This window comes from Fundulus heteroclitus, chromosome 4, assembly GCF_011125445.2.
Source record: "Fundulus heteroclitus isolate FHET01 chromosome 4, MU-UCD_Fhet_4.1, whole genome shotgun sequence".
In the NCBI taxonomy this organism is placed as follows: domain Eukaryota; kingdom Metazoa; phylum Chordata; class Actinopteri; order Cyprinodontiformes; family Fundulidae; genus Fundulus; species Fundulus heteroclitus.
In genome coordinates, this window is record NC_046364.1 from 40,839,439 (window position 1) to 40,865,044 (window position 25,606).

The window sequence follows — 25,606 nt, forward strand, 5'->3', positions numbered from 1 at the left end:
CGTCCTTATAGTTTAGACGGTTTCATGACGGCAAGGATCTTGAACCAGGAAACATGAAAAGCACGCAAACAGCATCACAATTTTTATGGCGTAACAATAAAACATTTTGGCACCAGTGCAAGCGTCTAATCTGTTGAAGCGTGGATGTTTCGTATGATTAGCTGATTTGACTGACGTTTTTAGGAGTTGTTTTCTGTTATGAAATAAACATATTCTGAACCGTAGCAAGATGATTAGTTACTCAGATATGTGTGAGTCTAACCTTAAGCAGCAGCAACCACAGCAACTGTATGGCTGACTTACAGCACCATCCAGTGTTCACACACAGGTAAGACTAAACATGTCTGGGGCCTATGGTTGCTATTTCTATGTTACCGTGCATTTTTTATACTTCTATGTGAACTGGAATGAAATTATGAAATGAAAAGTATCGTCTATACACATGCAACCGGCCCTTTTAATGACTTCATGACGCCAAAGTGGCCCCATATGGAAATGAGTATGACACCCCTGCTTTAAGCCCATCAGAAACTGATCTTATTTTCTTGCCACATACTGTTAAAAAAGTAATTGGCAATTGTTGTTCTAACACACAATTGTATTGTAATCTGACTCAGAAATATAAATTTGACATCTAACAAATAAATACATGTTTGCCCGACTCAAATTCTCAGAAGTTTGCTTAACAAGGAGTTTTAAATCGCCTATATAAGATTTTTTGAGTTCCCTCAACTGTAAACTCATGGGCATGCGCACTGCTCATGTTCATGGACACGCCTACTACGGTACGGGGTTTCCTATCCCTTTCTTCAAATGCACAGCCTTCCCTCGCGTTTGAGAAGATTGGCGGACTTGAGATTTTCAGGTAGGCTAATTATTGTTATTTCCATAAATACGATTTCATAGAACTCTTTTGTTCAAAGAAATGAAGATCGATTTAGTCGGTGAATTAACCAGAGTCGTATATTTAGTGTATTTCAACCAAATTACTGAAGTTATTAGCTGTTTTTAGTTTGCTAACTTCAGGCTAATTTTTGAATGTGAGGTTATGCAGTCAGTAACTTAAACCGCTAAAAGTGTTAAATGTAATTGTATTTATACTACATACACGTGTTTTGTAAGAACTGCGGTTGTTGCAAATGTGGTTGTGGAGCGTTTTCAAGCGGGATAGAAAGAGCTATGTCTGCTTAACGAGTAGTGGCACTAGGCTATAGTACGGTGGGGGGGGGGGGGGGGGGAGACGACAAGTTTTGCGTGGAGCGGGGGTATCCATGTGTTTTTTCCCTGTCATTCATGCACGCGCGAAAGCAATAAAAAAAATGCGTGTTAACGGAGTCAACATTAGTAAATATCACGTAATTAGGACGGTACAGAACTAAATAAAAAAAATAAAAAATTGTAGACTCGCCGCCGCCATTTTGTAGTTTTTTCCAAGAAACCTAAACTATAATGCAAGTCAAAAGAACTACACGACCCAGAAGCCAACAGTGCTTCCGGTCTATGTTTTCCGCTCGCTCAAGAGCCGAACGGGGGGATGGGGGGAGAGACACATTTTGCACGGAGCGGGGGAGTGGGGGGGACGGACGACAAGTTTTGCGCGGAGCGGGGGTATCCATGTGTTTTTTCCCTGCCATTCACGCACGCGCGAAACAACAAACAAAATGCGTGTTAACGGAGTCAACATTAGTAAATATCACGTGATTAGGACGGTACAGAACTAAATAAAAAAAAAAAAAAAATTGTAGACTCGCCGCCGCCATTTTGTAGCTTTTTCCAAGAAACCTGAACTATAATGCAAGTCAAAAGAACTACACGACCCAGAAGCCAACAGTGCTTCCGGTCTATGTTTTCCGCTCGCTCATAAACAGAATGGGGGAATTAACCGCTGCTCACGAACTCAAACTGGAAAAGTTGGATTTGCAACGCAGAAGTAGGTAATTAAATCACAGAGCTGACTGGAAAGTTGCAAATATTAACAAACTTGGCGAGAGTTGAATGTAACGGTGTTAACATTCAATACCTGCTTGTAAAACGTGTTTCCTGGAATCATCCAATGTGCTACAGTGTAATAATACGGCCAATAACTTAAAACTACTTTATTATTTTATTCAGTATTATTTGAACAGTTGTTATTCTTTCTGTTTTAACCCACTAACCGAACAACGTCTTAAGACTTTTCTTTCACTTTTTAATGTCTGGTCAGATAAAAATGAGACAGAGCTGACTGGACCAGCTCTTTCCAGTCCCCGAAAATAACATAATCTCACTCTGAATTTTTGATAAAAGCTGAGAGCTCTGTCCAAGAATGTGTTTAATGTTTGATGGAAGTATTGGTTCTGATAGTAATCCCTAATTAGTTTGTGGATATTTCTTGCAAAAGTACAAATATTAATATGCTTGTACAATATTGAACTTTTTCTTTTACAAAACTGAGTTTTTTAACTAATGAAGTACATTATCTAAATTGTGAAAGTATTGCCTTTATGCACTTTATTAATTAGGTAGTTAGTTTCAAAAATTTGAAACATAAAAGTAACTTTATTGTTCATGTGAAACAATGACTTAATAAATTAGTAAAAGGCAACATTGTACATTTTGTTTTTTATTCAACTAAGCTAGGCATGGTCTGTTTCCTTGTTTTTTTTTACTTTTATTATTATTATTTATCATTATTCCACTTACTTTAACTGGCCTTTACTACAGCCAAAAAACAGGAACTTAAATAAGAAAATCAGGTTCAGTGTATTGCTAGAAATCTTAATAAAGGCAACAAGAATGGGAGTGGTGCAGGAGCGGGAGTCATTGAGAATGGGAGCGGGATGGGAGTGGGAGTAATTATACCAGGAGTGGGACGGGACAGGACTTTACTTTCTACTCTGGCCCGGGATTGGGACAGGACACAATTTTTTTTTTTCTGTGGGACGGGACAGGAGTGAAAATCCACTCCCGTGTCAGTCCAGGGTTTCCCGACTCGGAAATATTTAAAAAAAAAAAAAAAAAAAAACCTAACTCGATATCCTGTTTATTTGACGATAACAGGCGGTTTTTTGTCGTTCCTTTCGCGCGTGCATATAGTGAATGGGAGGAAAAAACACAGGCGCTCCACTCAGGTCGTCCGCGCAAAGCTTGTGTTCTTCTTCTCCTTAGCGCACACAGTATGCAGAGGGCATGGTTTTATCTTCCGGCCAGTGCAATGACCTTCCAAAATTTCACAAGATTGCAATCATTCTGATAAATGCACAGGAAGTGACTTTTATTTGCCGAACACTTGTTTCAAGGTACATTGAACATTTATGATCTTATGAACTTGTTGAAAGCCACCTCTCTGAAACTGTTGCCTTGGATCCAGATCTGTTGATAGACTATCATCCTCTAGAACAATACAAAGTTGGTGGGAAACTGATGGTGACCACAAGGACATTCATCCTCAACTAAGCCATCAAAAATGGTATGTTGATGAGTCACTGTTATTTCAATTTAAATCTGTTTGTGTTTAAATTTAACATTACCATTGCAGTTGTGTTGTTAACTTCAACATTTACCCCCCCCCCCCCCTTACAGACTTTGTTACTTCGAGTAGTTATCTCTCCAAAAGAAGCCCGTCGAATCCTGCTCACAGAGGTACCAGCATCTGTTGACCAGCTCATCAATGTACTTAAAGACAAAATCCAGTTGGAAGGTGATTTCTCACTCCAGTTCGAGGACCCCGATTTTTCTAATGCATTATGTCAGTTGACTCAAATGTCAGAGTTGCCAGATGGGCGTGCAGTCTTGCACATTGTGTGTAACACTGGGGCATCTCCCCTCAACCTATCTGATAGCCATTCGATTGGCTCAGTGTCCTCCCTTGACACAGCCAGCTTACACTCTGAGGACTGTAATGAAGCGCAGAGAAGCCCTACTCGTTCCTTCCAGGGGAGCTTGTTCGAGTCCCTCCCTTCTCCCTCCTCAAGTTCTGTCCAGAGCAATACAGATTCTCCCCAGACCCCTTTAAGGCGTACAACTCGGTGGCCAAATCCATTCCCAATCCCTAAATTTGCGTATGATGTTGAGCTGAGATTGCGTAAGGGAAATGAGGTATATGAAAGAACACAGAAGCGCCTCATTCTTACAGGAGATATGAGATCTGACATTGTGAATAAACTTTGGCAGAGTATTTTTGATCTCAGAGGTGCCTATCCCAGTAAGGATGAATTGTTGTCTGTTGCATCTGGTCTTCTGGTCAAGTATCCTTGTCTAAAGGAGACAGATAGTGTAACTGGGTATGATGGATGGCTGAAGAGTCTTCATTATAAGATGGGCAACTTCAGGGCAAAGTTGCGTCGTGCAGGCTGCAATGAGGTGATGGTGAATACAAAAAGAAGGGGAGAGGATGGAGTGGCTGCTCCGTTCATCCTGAAAAGGGCCAAACGTGGAGAGGTCAACCATGTTCCAGAATATCCAGACAACCATGATGGTACCACTCTTGAGGAGGAAAGGCTTGCACTGATTGAAGAAATGAAGAAAAGGAAAAGGAACATGGGTCTGATTAGGCAAAAGATGGAACTGACTTTCTCCCATCGTCGGAGAGAAATCGTAGAAGTGCAGCCTATGGTGTCAGAAGTCCAAGAACGATGGCCTGCACTGTTTTCTCATGAGGAGGTAAGGATTTCCTTGTGTATTTGTGTACTAACGCTCATTCCTGTTGCTTTAGGCTGGCATGACTACCACATTAAACACTGACATGGATATTATAATTAAAGACTGTTTTGTTGCTTGTGTCCAGATATCTGAAGAATTCTATCGAATCACCAGCAGAGACCTCCGGGCAACTTGGAATGCATCCCTCGACAAGTATGTCCCTCGCCTGATAAAACTGTACCGAGCCAGAAAAGCAGCTTTTGGTCCAGATATGGAGATGTTGCTGAATAAACTTGAAGAGGTGGGTAAAGTGCCCCAAACTAAACTACATGCAAATACAAAAATGACTTTAAATCATCAAAATCTTGCTGTGTTACAATGTGTGTGTTTGTGTGCACATTTTCACAGACAACAGACATTGTGCGTCATCGAAGGACAGCAGCACTGAAAGGCCTTCCCATTTTTGTTCGTGACGATGCATCAGAGTTCTATTTGAAGTGTGTGGTAAGTAAGTCAAGAGCAATTTTGTGTGATTACTAGTTTTTCAGTGCCTCTTTAATATCTCCCCAGAGACTGGAAAATTATTGGCTGGTAGTCTTGTGCCTAAATGTGACTGTAAACAACTAAATAAGGATATGTGTTTTTTAACGGGTGACAGCAATTGTTACAGGGTGTCTATAGCTAAAATATGTCGCTGTGTATGATTTTTACCATCAGAACACAGACCCTGAAGAATCGGTAGTTGAAGGAGTGCCCGTTGCAATACTGACCGTCTATGTAGATGATGATGCTGCCGCATGGGAAACAGTGACTGACATCGCCATCATCCTGGAAGGGGCAGTGATACTACACAACTTACCTGACCTCGCAGCTGCTTACGCCTGCCTGTTTGGCCTTTTGTATGCAATGGACATAAACTATCCAGAGCAGATGAGGTACACCTTCGAGGCTATCCAGAACATCTTTTTCGAACTTGGTTCAAGATGCTCACAGCGCACGCGATCCTTGAAAGAGAAGCTGCTGCTGTGAAGCCAGATTGACACTCACGTGGACATCAACATGCATGCATGCACACACAGCTTTGTCATAACTCCTGCATGAACACACACACAGAGCTCTTCTCTGCCGACTACCACATGGACAGGCCTGTACACATATATTGTTCTCCAACAACTTTTCCAAGAACAAGCATGCTGCACGTGCACACAGAGAGGAAAGAGCAGTTCTCAAGAAGCTCTTTTCTCAGGGCGCCAAGCTCTTCTGTGCTTTCTTCTAGAAGCTAAGATAATTCATTAAGTTCATTGTGGGTATATTTTTATAATATATGTGGTTTATGTTGTTGTTTTGTATCTTGATACAATAGCCGCATTTACATGGCCCCTCTTGTAAATGGGGATATTGTTAAACAGCTTGAGGTTCCATTACCAATGTGCACACCTGCTACTCTGCTCGCCAGCACACATAGCTCTCATACATATAGACTGTTCTCTCACCCCACACACAGACAGAAGAGCAGTTCTCAAGAAGCTCTGTTCTCAGGGAGCCAAGCTCTTCTGTGCTTTCTTCTAGAAGCTAAGATAATTCATTAAGTTCATTGTGGGTATATTTTTATAATATATGTGGTTTATGTTGTTGTTTTGTATCTTGATACAATAGCCGCATTTACATGGCCCCTCTTGTAAATGGGGATATTGTTAAACAGCTTGAGGTTCCATTACCAATGTGCACACCTGCTACTCTGCTCGCCAGCACACATAGCTCTCATACATATAGACTGTTCTCTCACCCCACACACAGACAGAAGAGCAGTTCTCAAGAAGCTCTGTTCTCAGGGAGCCAAGCTCTTCTGTGCTTTCTTCTAGAAGCTAAGATAATTCATTAAGTTCATTGTGGGTATATTTTTATAATATATGTGGTTTATGTTGTTGTTTTGTATCTTGATACAATAGCTGCATTTACATGACCCCTCTTGCCTAATTTCCTGATTAGAGTATTTAGAAAAGGTGTCAGCTACACCACCTCTTGGATCCAAAGATTCTGATTTGGTGAGGTGCTTACATCTAGTTATCAATCAGATTGAAAGTGAAAGAAGGTCATGTAAATGGGGATATTGTTAAACAGCTTGAGGTTCCATTACCAATGTGCACACCTGCTACTCTGCTCGCCAGCACACATAGCTCTCATACATATAGACTGTTCTCTCACCCCACACACAGACAGAAGAGCAGTTCTCAAGAAGCTCTGTTCTCAGGGGGCCAAGCTCTTCTGTGCTCTCCCCATAACAGTTCAACATTGTGGTTTTATGTTTGTATCTGTTGATATAGTAGCCTTGTTGCACATATAGCCCAGACTGCCACTTACCACAGCGCACACACACACACACAGGCATGCATTCAGGTCTCCAACTCCTGAATAAGCAAACACACGCACACGTGGAGAGGAAAGTGCAGTTCTTAAGAGGCTCTCAGGTTACTTTGCTCTGTGCAATTAAGATTATGTTGTTGAACATGGTTTTATACTGTATCTATTGATACAATGTTTGACTTGAAGCAATAAAAATGTTGTATTAACATAATTTTTTGTGTGTTGAATGATGGGTGGTGAAGACCATTGGTAGAACTAAAAAAAACTGAGTTGATAGAACTCAATTTACAGATAACACTACAAAATCTGAGTTTGTGTAACTCAAAATCTATATGTCAAACTCATAAAACAAAGTTGATAGAACTCAGAACTTAAAGGTTAAACAGAAAAACCTAAGTTAGTAGAACTCAAAATGTATGTATAAAACTAAAAAACCCAAGTTGGTAGAACTCAAAATGTATGTATAAAACTAAAAAACCCAAGTTGGTAGAACTCAAAATGTATGTATAAAACTAAGAAACCTAAGTTAGTAGAACTTAAAATTTCTATGTAACACTCCAAAAACCTAAGTTGGCAGAACTCAAAAATCTTTGTAAACTCAACCACAGTGAATTTAAGTAAGGAAAACTCAAAAAACCAAATGCATCACGTTGCCTAGATAATTTAAGTTCTGTCGACCTCTATTTTTTTATCAGCAGACTGAACATCATGTTATTAAATTTAAGTGTTGGGTCAATAAAAAGTAGATGGCGTTAGAACCCCTTGAGATTGAATTGTAGCTACACACCTGTGACTGGTGGGAACAATAATCCAGAATAGCAGCAAATTAGAAATCTTTATTTAATACTTATGAACAAACCAGAAAAAAGCAGTAACTGTTAAAAAGGGTTAGCACTTTACTGCTAGTCAGTGTAACCCATAAAACCATCTGGACTGTCTGAGACAGAAACTTACTAAATCTCAAGATGGACCAACTTGTCACAGTAAAAGAAAAAAGTGACCACGGTAGTAGCTTTAAAGGAAGAGAACGGTCAATGTAAGCCGGACTGGAGTTACAACTTTTAGAACATTTTTTTTTTTATTTTTTTTTTTCCCAGTCCCACTGAAAAATTAAGAAACTATAATAATATAAACACAAAAAGGACTTGAACAAAGCAATGACTTGTGGAAGCAGCCTCAACTATAAGGATAATTTTAAAAGGATGTAGGAACCAAAGAAAAACCTTGTAGGTAAAAACTCCTATAAAGCAAAACATTCAAGCTGCTCCAAGTGTCAGTTTTAATATTTAACATGTTTTCAACAATGCCTGAGAAAAACCTTAAAACTTTCAAAACCAGTAGAACTGTCGCTATCCATTACACTTGTCAGTGTTTTGAAACTTGGATTAAAGCAAGAAAAGCCGACATCTGCTTATTGGCTACGCCTAAACAAAGTCGCTGCTTAGGCCATGTCTTCGTCACCCTCTTCTTCAAACTCTCCCTCTTAAAAAGAGGGAGAGTTTGATTTATTTGATTTGCATATGTATTTGTGTATTTTGCACTTAATAAATGTATTGTAATAATGTATGCCTTGCCTTTGTTATGTGTTCTGTGTTCTATCCCTGTTTATTTTTCTGTAAAAAAAATAAACAATGTGGCTACTATAATGACGAGGTATTCTCTTGGTTATGATGTGTCCACCAGAAGGCGCTAAAATCTAAATTCATAATCTTAATAAACACATTTTTAGCACAAGATTATTTGTGTTCAGTTAAATGTTATGCAATAACATTTTCCCAGACTGCTCTAAGCATGTCCGATGAGGACATCAAGCAATACAATGGATAGAATGTAAAACGCATCCATTTCTTACAGAAAAGTCTTCAGTATTTTCTATGCGATGTAGTTTAGCATTCCATAAGGATTTAAGGATAGAAATAAGTATTTTCAGTACCATATTTACATTATTTTTGCCGACCCGGATGTTATTTAGTTAGCGCATGCGCAAATGAGCTGATGGAACTGTTAGTGCTACCGGTACAGATCGGGTAGTGACACAGGTGTTGTGTAGACACAAAGCCCCACTTCCTCATAACCTGAACTGCAGCCTCGTTTCATGAGATTTGGTGGTTCTATGGAGCAGTTAGTTACAGTAAAATAATACATGCTAGATCTGAATGCGTGAAATACTCTTATTAAATACAACATTAAAATGGAAAAACACTATAGGCGGATCCACCTTTGATGTAATGTCCTTAAAACAAGTCAAGATGAGGCTCAGTAGCGTGTGAGGCCTCCACCTGCCTGTATGACCTACAACAGCTGGGCATGCTCCTGATGAGGTGGTGGATGGTCTCCTGAGGGATCTCCTCCCAGACCTGGTCTAACACATCCGCCAACTCCTGGACAGTCTGTGGTGCAACGTGGCATTGGTGGATTGAACGAGACATGATGTCCCAGATGTGCTCAATTGGATTCAAGTCTGGGGAACGGGCAGGCCGGTCCATAGCATCAATGCCTTCATCTTGCAGGAACTGCTGACACACTCCAGACACATGAGGTCTAGCATTAGGACGAACCCAGGGCCAACCGCACCAGCATATGGTCTCACTATGGGTCTGAGGATCTCATCTCTGTACCTAATGGCAGTCAGACTACCTCTGGCGAGCACATGGAGGGCTGTGCGGCCCCCCCAAAGAAATGCCACCCCACACCATTACTGACCCACTGCCCACTGAGTTCTGAAGACTGCTGGAAAAATCGACAAGCAAAGAATGTAAGCTTTCAAAAAATCCCTTTAAGGCGGTTCAGATATAAATAGCAGGTGTTATTCGTTTTATAGAGTATAACAATACGAGGTGGTGCCTAAACATTGCTATTTTTTGTTTAGAAAACATAATTAGGGTTCAACATAATAATAGTGCTATTTAATTATTTCTACTTTTAGAAATAGGATAAAGTACAAACAGAGGAACACATTGGTTTGATTTTACATAGATTTCCACACAGTCCATAAGTAAATTAGTACAAACATTAGTGTCCAGTAAAAATGTTTGAATCTGGCTGTTTATTGTGGATATTATTACATTACGGATAAGATAGTGTTATATTTTCTTTTAATAATTGTTAAAAGCGATTTTATATTTGAATAAACTTAGGCTCATGCTTAGTGTTGTGATTGTAGATGATGCCACCAAAAATGAAAAGAGACATAAGGAGCTATTTTAACACTCAGACAGTAAGTATCATAGGATGATATAAAAGGTTGTGTTACATTTAATCCTTTAATACTAAAAACACACTTGTATAATAGTAACATTATATGATTATAGGAAACACAGATATCCAGTAGTAAAGATGCAGGGCAGCTACGAGGTGAAGCAGCTGGCCCTTCAGTGCTTCAGGTGATGTCTAATTGATTTTAATTACAAATTAAGGAGCAGCTTTTTATTTATATACAATATATATAGTGCTTATAAAATGTGTATTAATGTAGAAAGAAATGCTGCTTTTCTCTTTAAACGAAATGTCCCCTGATGCTCACGTCAAGTATAAAAAAATAGGGGCATGCATACTGCGTAGGACCAATGAAAATTGAGACCAGTAGTGTCCCTACCAAAGTTGAAATCAAACCTACGCCCATGGCCACACCGTTACATCTTTTATGTAAAGAATACTTGTACGAACAAAGAAAAAAAAACAGGTTTCAAATAGAGCAAAAATAACCACTAGTTGCACAGCTAACGTAAACATCTGAATATTGTAAATATTTCATTCAGCCTCTTGTAATTAACACCCCCTGCCACCCTTTCCTGTCCATCAGCTGCCAGGCAGAGCAGCTGCTGTCGCCTGTCAGCTTTCTGCTGTAGACAGAGCTGCAAATACGGGCAGGATCTGCGGCTTGCTATGGGATTGTTGGACAAGAGCTTTTGAACCACTTGGGTTGTGTGTAACCTAAAACCACAGAGGGTTAGAAATAACGGCCTGGCGGCGATCAGCATCAACGGGTGACCCACATCTGAAAGGGCTTCACCTTTGACCACCAGGCGCATACCGCGGTGGGCTCCCGCTCGGCAACATGTCCCGTTTAGGCCACGCTTTGCCTCCTTCAGACATGGACACGCAGCAGCCCACAGCCACGGAGGACTCCAGCACCAAACAAGGCGGTAAGAGTTTGGACTTTCATTTAGAACCTTTTTATGTTTATTCTCTGTGCGGTCCTGCTTGGTGCTGTGGCGTTAAGCGGCGCGTAAATCTAAGCAGGGACTTGTCATTGTGGAGGCGCAGTTGTCCTGAAGAAGGGATTTTCAGCAATCATCAATGTAAAGAGGTGAAAAACACACATATATATATATATATATATATATATATATATATATATATATATATATATATATATATATATATATATATATATATATAAAGATCATAGCCAGCGTGTGAACACTCCCCGTGCCTGGCATTGTCACAGTGGGCTTTCCTGACCTTTTATCTGAAGCAGCGTTGCGTAACCAAAGTTGTGGGATGGATGCTCTCCTACGCAGCAGCCTCATGAGGGCTGATTACAAGCCTCAGTGTGAGCCACAGAGCAAAGAATATGGTTTTACCTGCAACGGAAAAAGAAAAACTGTGATTTTCTTGATTAAAGGTTTCAGTACCCTTGTGCCTCTTAATTTACGTGCAGCGGTGGAAATGTGTAAAGAAAAAACGTACCTAAAGCGCACGTTGTCTTTGGCATGCTGTTACTATAGTAGTTAAGGATTACCGTGGCGGTGTTCACATATTCACATTCAAAAATATTAATCAGCACAAAGACTGCCTTGAACATTTTCTGATCTTTTATTATAACAATAAACTACGTCGCCGGGATTTTATACGATGAAGTCATGCAAAATTGTTAAGTGGAAGGACAAAAAGGTGCATGATTTTCAAACATCTTTACAGAAAAAAAGCTGAAAAGTGTGGCATGCTTTTGTCAGTCCCCTTTACTATGATAACCACAAATAAAACGTGTCCAAAAGCATTGAATTTAGGGATTTTGACGTGACAAAATGTGAACAAGTGTGACATATTTATTGAGAATGTATGAATAGTTTTGTAAGGTACTGTATAGGCTACCACAAGACAAAAGGAGAGAATCACAAAGAGTCTGAACAGGATGTTACAAAGTTTGGCTTCAAAGAAGCTTTACCAGAACCTGACATATCTGAGTGAACAAACAAGTCTTTCCTGGTGACTCAAATGAACTGTTTATTTTAACATTCAACAGTGTTTTTTAATAAGAGGAGAAAATATTACCTATACAGCAAATCACCAGGATCCGTAGACACCTGATGATCCGCATTGTTCTCGTTCTTTCTTATATCATTGTGAGCGTGTCTGTTCCTCTGACTCAGTGATTCACTGTTGTCTCTTGCTTTACGTTTTGACTGTAATAACTCAGTCACTTTTCTCTGTAGGTGCCAAAGGTGACGACGCTGTGGACGCAGAGCTGGCCAAAGCCATCATGTCTCGGGCTTTCCACCCGTCGCTCATCGGTCCTGAGTCGTGGGAGGGATACGTCTTCTCCGATCAGGAGATTCGGATCAAAGAGTCCACGGACCTCTACGGAGCCATGCTCTGGCCCTCGGTGCGCTCAAGTCCTTATCCCTGATACAGTAAAAACAATATTTCATAGAGGGCATGAAATTCATCTAAAAGAAAGGTTCACTTGTTGATTTATAAACCAATTTATTAAGCTCTGGGACTTTTTATTTAATTTAAATAAAGGGGATCACAAGGAAATTCTTTTTAAGATTAATTCTTTGTCTTTCTTTTTTTGCTAAACGAAAGATATCAGAAAAAAAAGTGTATTCTGAATGAAAAGTGGGTACACTACTTGCTCCACTCCTCACTTTAAACTGTGAGGTGTGCAAGTCACCCCACAGCCTCTCAGTGAGATCAGGGTATGGCTTTTGACTCGGTTCCAGACTTTTCCAATTTATACTGGTTTGTTTTGAGCCATTTTCATGTTGCAGGGTCCAGTTCAGGTTCAGCCTTATTTAATTTATAGATGGTCTCATATTTCCTCCAAGCTATGGTGAACTACAGTGCTGGCCTGGTCATCGCTGTGAATTCAGGGAAGACAGATCACCCGTTATTACCATCTAATGTAGAACAGATTACTGGATCAATGTTTGCTTCTGTGCTTTTTTGTCTCTCTTGTTGTGTCTCTGGTTCTGCTGGAGGTTTTCCTTCCTGTTAAAGGGGAGTTTTTCTTTCCACTGTCACTTCATGCTTGCTCAGTATGAGGGATTGCTGCAAAGCCATGGACAATGCAGACGACTCTCCCTGTAGCTCTACGCCTCTCTAGAAGTGAATGCTGCTTGTCAAGACTTGATGCAATCAACTGGGTTTCCTTATATAGGACATTTTTTTGACCAATCTGTATAATCTGATTGAATTTGACTTTGGAAAGTGCTTTGAGATGACATGTTTCATGAACTGGCGCTATATAAATAAAATTTAATTGACTTGAATACTGCAGCAAAGCATCCCCTACCCATGACGCTTCCACCTCCGTGCTTCCCATTTAGTATGAAATTATTTTCCTGGAATGCTCTGTTTGGTCAACACCAGACCTCTCCTCTGTTCTGCTGTCCGCGTAACGCCATTATAGACTCATCTGTCCAAAGAAAACGACTCCAAATGCCCAGGACTTTATCCTCCTTCTCTCTGGCAAACTTTAGTCAGGCCTTCGTGTTTTTCCTCAGGGATATGGAAAGCCGAAAGAGCATTTATTCTGATATCTTGATATCAGGCATAATTGTCATGTACATGCAAGCCATTTCTGCCCACTAGTTAACTAGTGAGCCATTTCTGTGTGAACTACTTAACTAGTGACAGCCAAAATGCCCACTAGTTAACTAGTAAGGCCAAAATTCTCTCTAATTAGCTAGTTCATATGTTTCATATCTTACTAGTTAACTGGTAATGCTCTGCATGTTCACTAGTTAACTAGTGGAAATTGCAATGTCCACTAGTTAACTAGTTTAAAGACTTCCATATATTACTAGTCAACTAGTAAGGTACAAAAATGTTTACTAGCTGACTACTGAGTGTAAAATTCCCACTTGTTAACTTCTATGTAATTTGGCCAGCCGCTTGAGCATTTATTCTGATATCTTGATATCAGGCCATTTTTGTCAACTAGTTAACTAGTGAGCCATGTTTGTGCACACTAGTTAACTAGTGACAGCATAAATGCCCACTAGTTAACTAGTGAACACATTATAGCTTCACTAGTTAACTAGTGAGAGCCAGAAATGTCCACTAGTTAACTAGTAAAGGCCGAAATGCATACCAGTCAGCTAGTTGACGGCTTTTGGGTCTCACTAGTTAACTAGTGACTGCCAGAACACTAGTGACTGCCAGAACACAGTACACATGTTTACTAGTGAAGGCAAAATACCTCACTAGTTAACTAGTTGCAGTAGGTCAATGTCACTAGTTAACTAGTGAACCATAAATAGCTTTCTAGCTAGCTAGGTGATGGCAGTAGTCTCACTAGTTAACTAGTTAATGCATCCTTTGTCCAAACTAGTTAACTAGTGAGGTCGTAAATGTATACTAGTAAACTAGTTCAAGACAAAATTCTCACTAGTCAACTAGTGGCACAGAATTCAAATTAGGAGGCGGAGAATCCTGGAAATTGAGGCTTTCTATTGGCTCTCTATGTCTAAATAGAACATGACAACCAATCACAGTGCAGACTTTCACGAAATCCCACCCACAACATTTGCATGTGGCACACAAGTTAACATGCTGGCCAAAGGTACTCTAGCTAGTAAACTAGTGGCTTCAGTGTGACACTTACATGTAAACTAGTGAAGGCAGAACTGCTCACTAGTTAACTAGCGAAGACACAAATGCCCACTAGTTAACTAGTGAGGTCTAAAAAGTGTCACTAGTTTACTAGTGTGCACCAAAACACCCACTAGTAAACTAGTCATGGCAAATTCCATCCGACTAGTTAACTAGTGAGGTGCAAAAAGTGTCACTAGTTTACTAGTGTGCCCCAAAATGCCCACTAGTTAACTAGTGATGGCCATTGCAGCCCCACTAGTTAACTAGTGAGATGCCAAAACGTTCACTTGTTAACATGTAAAGGCCAAAATGCCCACTAGTTTACTAGTGAGGGTGTTGTGGGCCTTACTAGTTAACTAGTGGCATGCATATTTTGTTCACTAGTTAACTAGTTACAGCTAAAAACACAAACAAGCTTACCGTTTTTGTCCACTAGTTAACTAGTAAACAATTTAAGTCTCACTAGTTTGCATGTGTGGCAGTAAAGCAGCTCACTAGTTAACTAGTGCCTGAAACGATCATTATGCATATTCCAATGAGAGGGTGGGTAGAAGACTCCTATTGGGTATCATGTAAGAATCCCACCCATATATGTAAATTTACTGTTCATAGCCTCGCAATCAGGTCCTGATGGGTGCCCCTAGTCATTAGTAATAATGACTTAATAAAGTCATTAGCCTACAGTATGTTATTTCACTTAAGATAAAACCAACTCCAAAGAACCCATTAGCCACCTTGTATTCAAATGAGCCAACCAATTTAATTATTTTCAAATATTCCGCCAGTGTAGTCATTATAAAATGCTACATTTTGTAGACGGCAAATATAAAAAGTATTCATACCTGTTGGACCTAGACGTCTTCGTCTCCGAAAAATGCTTCTTGTATTTCTCAACATGTTGTCCTCCTGTGATGATGATAACTCCCGCCTTGCAACCTCAAGTGCATTCCAAACTCGGTTTATGACATTGACAAAACCCCTCTCGGGAGCTTCCTCCTCTGTTTGGCTCATAAGTCCAGTAGTAGATAAGCGGTAGGCCTAATGTGAACAAATTTGTGTCGTCCGCACTTGACTAGGCTAACGCTGGTCTTACATGTGTAACTGTAGCACTAAATGGCGGTAGAACTGTGCACTTCCTGTGCGTGATTTGAACACCGACAAATCAGAACCCTTGACAAAAAGGTGATTAAAAAAAGTATCACAAAAGTATCTCATATTCTGTCGAAATGTTTTTTAATAATAACAGGGAAACCCCATGCTTTACCAAGTGACCTCTTGATCCACACAGCGATCAATGTTAGCCTATATTGTTCTTTTGTTTATTGCTGCTAGGCAACCACAGACATAAATGCATCCATTTCAGTAGCACTTTTCTGATTATTTACTGAAAAACAAAAGATTGTACACATTAACTGCACATGGTTTCAAAAGTAATTAAAAGCTCAAAGATCAAGAAAAAAACATCATGCACTTCTAAGGAATTTAACCCTGGTCTCCCAAATGATCTCCCACTGCTTAACCACTTGAGCTAGTCATAAGTGCACCCTCCTACCTGATAGTGTGTGGCCTGCTACTGTAAAAAAGTTTGACTGCCCTGGTCTAGTGACAAAGCTATCATTAATGTTCAAGTTACTGAAACGCTTTGTTGCATACAAATGCCTCCAGTTTTATCGCGATTTTCAGACTAATAACTGAAAAACTAAAGATTGTACACATTAACTGCATGAAGATTACAGCAATACACCAAAACTTTGTCACTAGACCAGGGCAGTCAAACTTTTTTACAGTAGCAGGCCACACACTATCAGGTAGGAGGGTGCACTTATGCCGGTGCCACCGCCCGAGCCCCAGAGGGAAGAATTTTGAAAAATAGAGTCTCCCTGATGTACAGGACTGTCTCAGAAAATTAGAATATTGTGATAAAGTTCTTTATTTTCTGTAATGCAATTAAAAAACATGAAATGTTATACATTCTGGATTCATTACAAACCAACTGAAATATCGCAAGCCTTTTATTGTCTTAATATTGCTGATTATGGCTTACAGCTGAAGAAAACTCAAAAATCCTATTTTAAAATATTGGAATATTTCCTCAGACCAAGTAAAAAAAAAATATAACAGCAAAACAAAATCAAACATTTGAAAATGTCCATTAATGCACTCAGTACTTGGTTGGGAATTCTTTTGCACAGATTACTGCATCAATGCGGCGTGGCATGGAGGCAATCAGCCTGTGGCATTGCTGAGGTGTTATGGATGCCCAGGATGCTTCAATAGCGGCCTTTAGCTCATTTGTATTGTTGGGTCTGGTGTCTTTCAGCTTCTTCTTCACAATACCCCACAAATTCTCTATGGGGTTCAGGTCAGGGGAATTGGCAGGCCAATCAAGGACAGTAATGCCATGGTCAGTACACCAGTTACTGGTGGTTTTGGCACTGTGGGCAGGTGCCAGATCATGCTGGAAAATGAAATCATCATCTCCATAGAGCTTTTCAGCAGATGGAAGCATGTAGTGCTTTAAAATCTCTTGGTACACAGCTGCATTCACTCTGGACTTGATGAAACACAGTGGACCAACACCAGCTGCTGACATGGCTCCCCAAACCATCGTTGACTGTGGGAACTTCACACTGGATTTCAAGCAACTTGGATTTTGCGCCTCTCCAGCCTTTATCCAGACTCTGGCGCCTTGACTACCAAATTACATACAAAACTTGCTTTTGTCTGAAAAGAGGACTTTGGACCACCATGCAACTGTCCAGTGCTTCTTTTTCATAGCCCAAGTCAGACGCTTCTTCCGTTGTCTTGAGTTCAGAAGTGGCTTGACCATGGGAATACGGCTATTGTAGCCCATTTCCCGGACACGTCTGTGAACAGTGGCTTTTGATACCTGGACTCCAGCTTCAGTCCACTGTCTTTGAAGCTCCCCCAAATTCTGGAAGCGGCTCTTCTTCACAATGCTGTTAAGGCTGCGGTCACCTCTCTTGGTTGTGCAGCGTTTCCTGCCACATTTCCCCCTTCCAACACACTTTTTGTAAATGTGCTTTTAAACTGCATTCTGTGAACACCCTGCTCTTTGAGAAATTTCTTTTTGTGTCTTACCCTCCTGATGGAGGGTGTCAATGATGGTCTTCTGGACAGCAGTCAGATCAGCAGTCTTCCCCATACTTGTGATTTAGTTTACTGAACCAAACTGAGTGTTTTTCAAGGCTCACAAAACCCTTGCAGGTGTTTCGAGTTAATTAGACGATTCAAGTGATTAGTTGAATAGCCTACTAGTATACTTTTTCACGATATTCTAATATTTTGAGATAGGATATTTGGGTTTCTTAAGCTGTAAGCCATAATCAGCGATATTAAAACAATAAAAGGCTTGCGATAATTCAGTTGATTTGTAATGAATCCAGAATGTATGACATTTCATATTTTTTAATTGCATTACAGAAAATAAAAAAATGTATCACAATATTCTAATTTTCTGAGACAGTCCTGTATTTTGGAAGCCTTCAATACAGGTGATTATTTAAACAATAGAGTCAGAGTGCATGTTTCAAATTGAATAAAAGGCAAAAAAAGAAGTGAATGATCAATTCTTCAAAAACAACCTTTGTTTTTTTATTATTATTCTTAAAACATTATTTTTTCTAATGGTGTTATCATCATGTTTTAACAAGGTAAGGTAATCTCCATTTGCATAAAATTAGTTGAATTTGAATTACTAGCACCACACAAAACAGATCAGATTAGGTGAGGTCTATTCATCTTATTATTATTATTCACAGTTCTTTTCTAAAAACGATCGTAACATTTCTTCACGAACAAAGTCGAATTTTTGTGATAAAAATACAGGGTAAGAATTTGAAATTGAATTTACATGTTGAATTTATTTCATATCGCTCTTTTGAAATCTCTTATCTCAGTTTAATTTCACTTGCACTCATCACACACACGCTATCATATCATCGGCAAGGATTCTAGAGACGAACACAAAATGCATCCCCTGAAAAACTTTGATAATTTGCTGCAGTAATATTATATTATATTATATGTAATATTATAGATTTTTCAGAATAAAAAGCTAACAGATGTTCATAATTAAAAAATATCAGAAACATAATTATAGAGCATTCAGTATTGTAAGAAAGCCCACACTGTTTCTGGATAAATACATTACTGTATGAGTTAAGTTCTTTTCCGGCCTCTTTCCTTGTAAGTTTGAAATGTCCCATGCTCCTGAATGCACCATAGCTTTCTGACGCTCGCGAAGGCATCACACTGGCTGTGTAGATGCACGTCTGGTCTTCCGCATAACACCGGTCTGTGTTTTGATCGGAAAAGTAGCATCTCGGTTGGAACAAGGAACCTAATCACTCATTAATGTTGCTCTCAGTGGAGACAGATGCAAATGTGATTTTTGGGATGTATAATCGGGGAAATGTATGCGGCGGCAGGAGCTGCTTAGACGGCGATTTGCCGGAGTTGACCGGCAACTTTTGACTGCCCTGCTAGACATGTTATCAAAACATACTTTTATGCTCAAACGATCTTTGTTTATAAAAGTTTGCTCTTAGAACAGCCTGGACGAAGTCACGCATGTTTTCTAGGTTTCTGAGTCCTAAATGGACCAATCAAAATCTTTGTTCCGCCTTCTTCATTTGCATGCAAGTGCGACATTGCACACTAGTTAACTAGTGGGACAATGTTACGTCCCACTAGTTAACTAGTGGGACAATGTTACGTCCCACTAGTTAACTAGTTGCACAAAATGCCAGCCGTTTGTGTATTTATTCAAATTCAACTAGTTTACTAGTGTGAATTGGATTTTTCTCCTGCTAGTTCATTATGGACAATGTTTTGTCCTCACTAGCTAACACGTAAGGCTCAAAATGCCCTCTATAAGCTAGTGAAAGGCATTAATAATGCAGATATGCTCACTAGTTAACTAGTGAGCATGTCCTGTTCCATTACTAGTAAACTAGTAAGGCCAAACATGTCAACTAGTTAACTAGTTAAGGCCAATGTGTCACTAGTTAACTAGTAAGAGTACCTTTTGCATCACTAGTAAACTAGATAGCCCCAAAAACAGCCACTAGTGTGTGTGTTATGCGCACTAGTTAACTAGTGAGCTGCTTTACTGCCACACATGCAAACTAGTGAGTCTTAAATTGTTCAACTAGTTAACTAGTTGACAAAAATGGTCAGCTTGTTTCTGTTTTTAGGTGTAACTAGTTAACTAGTGAACAAAATATGCATGCCACTAGTTAACTAGTAAGGCCCACAACACCCTCACTAGTAAACTAGTGGGCATTTTGGCCTTTACATGTTAACAAGTGAGCGTTTTGGCATCTCACTAGTTAACTAGTGGGACTGCAATGGCCTTCACTAGTTAACTAGTGGGCATTTTGGGGCACACTAGTAAACTAGTGACACTTTTTGCACCTCACTAGTTAACTAGTCAAATGGAATTTGCCATTACTAGTTCACTAGTGGGTGTTTTGGTGCACACTAGTAAACTAGTGACACTTTTTAGACCTCACTAGTTAACTAGTGGGCATTTGTGTCTTCACTAGTTAACTAGTGAGCAGTTCTGCCTTCACTAGTTTACATGTAGGTGTCACACTGAAGCCACTAGTTTACTAGCTAGAGTACCTTTGGCCAGCATGTTAACTTGTGGGCCACATGCAAATGTTGTGGGTGGGATTTCGTGAAAGTCTGCACTGTGATTGGTTGTTATGTTCTATTTAGACATAGAGAACCAATAGAAAGCCTCAATTTCCAGGACTCTCCGCCTCCTAATTTGAATTCTGCGCCACTAGTTGACTAGTGTGAATTTTGTCTTGAACTAGTTTACTAGTATACATTTATGACCTCACTGGTTAACTAGTTTGGACAAATGATGCATTAACTAGTTAACTAATGAGCCTACTGCCATCACCTAGCTAGCTAGTAAGCCTTTTATGGTTCACTAGTTTACTAGTGACATTGACCTACTGCAACTAGTTAACTAGTGAGGTGTTCTGCCTTCACTAGTAAACATGTGCACATTTTTGGCAGTCACTAGTTAACTAGTGAGACCCAAAAGCCTTCAACTAGCTGACTGGTATGCATTTTGGCCTTTACTAGTTAACTAGTGGACATTTCTGGCTCTCACTAGTTAACTAGTGAAGCTATAATGTGTTCACTAGTTCACTAGTGAGCCTTTTGGCTCCCACTAGTGAACTAGTGTGCATATTTTGGCCCTCACTAGTTAACTAGTTCACAGAAACATGGCTCACTAGTTAACTAGTGGGCAGAAATGGCTTGCATGTACATGACAATTATGCCTGATATCAAGATATCAGAATAAATGCTCATTCGGCTTTCCATACAGGGAGCGAAAGTTTAGCACTTGAACCCCCTTCCATAAAGGTTAAAACTGTGCAACCTCTATCTGACTGTGGCAACAGGGGCTTTCATATCAGCAATAACAAGCTGCAGATTTCTGTCCGAAGGCCTCAGCTCTCCAACCTTTCCGTGGTGTTCGCTATCAGGAACACGCCATGCTAAATATCTGAGTGTTGTTGTGGCTGGATGTCCTCATTTTTTCCCCCCCCGCATGACTTTATTCTTAGTTTTGACCCCTGCCATTCAACCGCGCGTTTTATTGTCCTCCAACAGGCGATGGTGCCGTGCCATTTTCTGGAGACCAACCAAGACAAATATAACCTGGCAGATAAAAATGTGATTGAACTGGGAGCCGGAACCGGGCTTGTCACCGTCGTATCCAGTCTGTTAGGTACAAAGCTTTTGGTCACGCTTTTCGTTTGGCTTACCCTTTAGCTCGCTTCGTATTTACCCTTTTTACTGTCTCCCAGGGGCTAAGGTGACGTCCACGGACCTGCCAGATGTGCTGGGGAACCTCCAGTACAACGTGACACGCAACACCAAGGGCAGATGCAAATACATCCCTCTGGTAGGTTTTGTGCTTAGTCATGACACAGTGAAGTTGTCCTCTATACAAACTTAATTTACTAGCTTATAATAACAACTAATGTAAAAATGCTTATCAAGTTAATGAATACTTTTTTTAAAGGAGAAGTCCGGTCAAAATCAGAATTCAAACTGCTGAAAGTACTTTAAATAAAAAACTACTACATACTGTGCAAAAAATTATACGTTTTTTTAATTATGAATAATTTTCATTTAATCATGTTTATGTAGAAGAATCCATCTTGGTCAAGAAAAGTACTGTCCCCTCCCATTTTTTGACGTCACTCGGCGGACCCGCAGTTGAGCAAGTTTCAACGCTAGAAAATGTACAAAAGAAACTCAATTCTTGGCTCCAAAGAGATTTATCAATTCAAGGAAGAATTTTATTAGCAAAAGCAGAAGGTATCTCCCGTTTAACTTATCCAGCTTTGTCTCTTTCTGTAAATAAACAAACATCTGACATCATTGATAAAATGCTTTACAGATTTGTATGGAAAAATAGAATTCATTATATCAGGAAATCAGTTTTAATGAACTCATTGGAACTTGGTGGCCTCAATTTTCTTGATTTTTCGACCTTAAACAATACATTCAAAATAAATTGGATTAAACAGTTTCTTAAAAATCCATCCTCAATCTGGAATTTTATACCAAACTATTTATTCTCAAAACTTGGTGGCCTTAAATTTATTCTTCTTTGCAACTACAACATTGAAAAACTCCCTATAAAGTTATCTAATTTCCACAAACAAATGCTTCTGTCCTGGTCTCTAATTTACAAACACAATTTTTCGCCCCATCGCTATCATATTTGGAACAATGGAGACATTCTGTACAAACATAAATCTTTGTTCTTGGAAAATTGGTTCGAACATGGAATCATTTTAGTTCAGCAGCTTTTCAGTCCTGATGGAGTCTTAATGTCATATTCTGAACTTCTAGAAAAGTTTGGTCTCCCCATACCTCCTAAAGAATATGCACTTGTTTTTGACGCCATCCCTTCTGGTGTCATAATGCTTTTTAAATCTTCTAGAACTTCTGTTCTGACTCCACCGGATCTGGACCCTGCTAACACTAATGTTGGTCAAATCTGTTTTTCTACTATAAAACGAAAGAACAACCGTGATATACGTGCCTTATTCCAGAAGGACATTGTCTCTGCTCCAAATGCTATTTCGTATTGGAATAACTTTGCCTCCAACCTGGACTGGGGAAAAATCTGGTGTCTTCCATCTAAATATTTGATTATTAATAAGATCAAAGAAGTATCTTTTAAGATTATCCATCGTTTTTATCCCTGTAAATTTTTCCTGCAACGATACAAAAAAGACATTGACACAAACTGTTCATTCTGCCAACTCCATGAAGAAGATCTCTGTCATTTATTCTGGTCATGTAATTTCTCATATATTTTCTGGCAAGATATTTGTACATTTATTTCCCAAACAATTCTTGATGGCTTTTCTCTTAACTATATAAATGTGTTGTTTGGATTCTTCTCTTATCCCACTAATAAAACTAAACATTTTTATATTATCAATCTAATCTTATTTGTTGCCAAATATCATATACATAAATCTAAATTTTCAAATCAGAAACCTCGCTTTGCAGCCTTTAGAGAGGAATTCAAACAATATATTAGATCTCTCGAATATTCAAAAAATAGAAAAGCCATTAAGACAATGGATTTGTGCTCTTACTTTAATATCTTTCTGAGTTAATTTTTCATTTATTTATTGGCTTTTCGATTTGTTTGTGCTTGATATGTAACACCCTGGCATTACTGTCTTGTCTGTTTTATTACTCATTTGTATTGTTAATTTTGCTTGTTTGTAAACCCCTTTATTATCAATAAAAAAAAAAAAAAAAAAAAAAAAAAAAAAAAAAAAAAGTTTCAACGCTCTGTTTATCACGGCGCACTATTTTCCAACATGGCGACGACTGGTGCTCTGTACGAAGCAGAGAGTGATGAAGTACTTAGTGACAGTGATGGGAGTTCCGTGGAGCTATCATCATCTGATAGCGATATGGATTTTTTTAGAAGAGTTTCTTGACAGAAACCGGACTTTTGACGGAATCCAGCCGTACCTATTTCCAGTGCAAACTCAGTCGGGTCCTACAATATATATGTATACACGCGTGTGTGTGTGTGTGTGTGTGTGTGTGTGCGCGCGCTCCGCCGCAGCACGGCTTTGCGGCGCTGCAGCGGAGCGCGCGCACACACACAGCGGAGGAGAGATCGCTGAAGTGACTTAAGTTATATATTTGCCCTCTAGTAAAAAGGGCAGGTGGTCATTATTGTATAAATATTAAAATGTAAAAGCGTTCCAGCACATGCTGGGGCGGAGGGATACCACATCACATGTGGTATCCCTCCGCCCCTCTGCTCGGTGACCATCCCCGCAAATTCTACATATAAAATTCTAAAATAAAAAATAACTTACCGAAAATCCTCGCTCTCATGTCATGTTCAAAATATTCTTTTTAAAAATGGTCACTGCATATGACGTGTTTTCTCTCTGGCCAGAAGTTAGATGGCAAATCCGCTCTGTTCAAGTTGGCAATCCAGCAACGAGCCCGGTGGTTCATGAATCGGGAAGTTGAAATAAGCAATGTTTTTTCTACTTTTACCAGTTGTGTTGGAACATCCGATGGCCATGCACGTGGGCATTGATGCTTCAGCAATAACTCTTGGGAATGTCAGCGGTGGAGTCCTCTGGAAATCCTAAAAAATTATTGATGATCGCAGCTGTGTAGAACTGCTCCTATTGACTTTGCATGGAAAGCGGAGAGAAATGCTGTCGCCGCTCCGCTTTTCCACGCCCCAGGATGTGATGTCAAACGCCCCTTACTGCCCAAATATGGGCAGTAATGTCAGCCCCCATACACAGTGATTCAGACGACAATTTATGTTTTTATTTTCTTATTGATTAAAGATAAGTTCATTAAATAACCACAAACGTATTAGTTTTAGTTATAGCTAATGATACCCTGATTTTTCCTTGTTGACCGGACTTCCCCTTTAAAATGAGACCCTTTTGTTTTTCTTGACATGTTGAATTGCAAAATTGACCTCATTGGGATCTTTTCCTGCAAACAGATTTAAATTACAACCCAAAATATTAGATTTTGTGCTGTAACTCTTATCAGTGGTTTAGTGCCTCATGAAGCAAGCAGGTCTCGCTGCCTCTCTCCAGGTCACGGAGCTCATCTGGGGTCAGGACGTGGCTGAACGTTTCCCCTGCGCCACCCATCGTTTCGACTACATTCTGGCGGCGGACGTGGTGTACGGGCACCCTTACCTGGACGAGCTCATGGACACCTTCGACTACCTGTGTCAGGACGACACTCAGATACTTTGGGCCATGCGTTTCCGTCTGGACCCGGAGAACAGCTTTGTGGATTGCTTCAGGCAGCGCTTCCACCTGGAGGAGCTGTACGACCTGCCGAGCCTGAGTATAAAACTGTACCGCGCCTGGAGGCGGGACAAGTGGACAAAGGACCAAAGGGAGGCCGCTGCATGAGCTGAAAAGTAGAAAACACGCAGAACTTTGAAGATTTACTAGAAGTGGGTGGTCTCGCTTAGGAATGTGATCAGCTGGCGTCTACAGCTCGTGTCGTGTTTGAAGGTTTGGCTCTAGTTATCAGGTTGTCAAAAAAAAAAAAAAATGACAGATAATGTGCTCAGCCCACAGGTGTCATAAGATAAAACCACGCAGCCGAGCTACTTCATTATTTAAACTGAAACTACATTTATTTAATGGTTAAAACTACTTGAATGTTTATGTTTTCAATTAAATTCTGAAAAGCTGTATGTTGGCGTTTGTAA

At 39.8% G+C, this 25,606-nt stretch overlaps 2 protein-coding genes across 7 annotated transcripts; both read left to right on the top strand.

Annotated features, from left to right (window-relative positions):
• Positions 1 to 554: 554 nt before the first annotated feature.
• On the top strand, positions 555 to 7,620 carry LOC118563005. Of its 6 annotated transcripts, none has more exons than XM_036136582.1 (6): positions 555 to 865; positions 3,350 to 3,448; positions 3,562 to 4,641; positions 4,766 to 4,921; positions 5,029 to 5,124; positions 5,338 to 7,620. In XM_036136582.1, the coding sequence occupies exons 2-6, from the start codon at positions 3,446 to 3,448 to the stop codon at positions 5,647 to 5,649; spliced, it is 1,647 nt and encodes a 548-aa protein (XP_035992475.1). In that variant the 5' UTR covers positions 555 to 865; positions 3,350 to 3,445; the 3' UTR covers positions 5,650 to 7,620. The 6 variants fall into 6 exon arrangements, with proteins under 6 accessions (XP_035992475.1, XP_035992478.1, XP_035992477.1 ...); XM_036136585.1 differs by having other exon boundaries at positions 3,377 to 3,448; XM_036136584.1 differs by lacking the exon at positions 555 to 865 and adding an exon at positions 1,603 to 1,934.
• Positions 7,621 to 10,811: 3,191 nt separating this feature from the next.
• On the top strand, positions 10,812 to 25,606 carry mettl21e (methyltransferase like 21e). Its single transcript, XM_012856007.3, has 5 exons — positions 10,812 to 11,129; positions 12,423 to 12,592; positions 21,466 to 21,583; positions 21,663 to 21,760; positions 24,975 to 25,606. Exons 1-5 carry the CDS (start codon positions 11,042 to 11,044, stop codon positions 25,299 to 25,301), a joined length of 801 nt encoding a protein of 266 aa, XP_012711461.2. The 5' UTR covers positions 10,812 to 11,041; the 3' UTR covers positions 25,302 to 25,606.

Excerpts from the sequence above, each read along its gene's own strand:
- mettl21e (XM_012856007.3), top strand. The coding sequence starts at position 11,042 with ATGTCCCGTTTAGGCCACGCTTTGCCTCCTTCAGACATGGACACGCAG. Across the intron at positions 11,130-12,422 it reads CTCCAGCACCAAACAAGGCG|GTGCCAAAGGTGACGACGCT; the intron begins GTAAGAGTTTGG and ends TTTTCTCTGTAG. Across the intron at positions 21,761-24,974 it reads GATGCAAATACATCCCTCTG|GTCACGGAGCTCATCTGGGG; the intron begins GTAGGTTTTGTG and ends GCCTCTCTCCAG.
- LOC118563005 (XM_036136582.1), top strand. Across the intron at positions 4,642-4,765 it reads CACTGTTTTCTCATGAGGAG|ATATCTGAAGAATTCTATCG; the intron begins GTAAGGATTTCC and ends GCTTGTGTCCAG. Across the intron at positions 4,922-5,028 it reads TGCTGAATAAACTTGAAGAG|ACAACAGACATTGTGCGTCA; the intron begins GTGGGTAAAGTG and ends ACATTTTCACAG.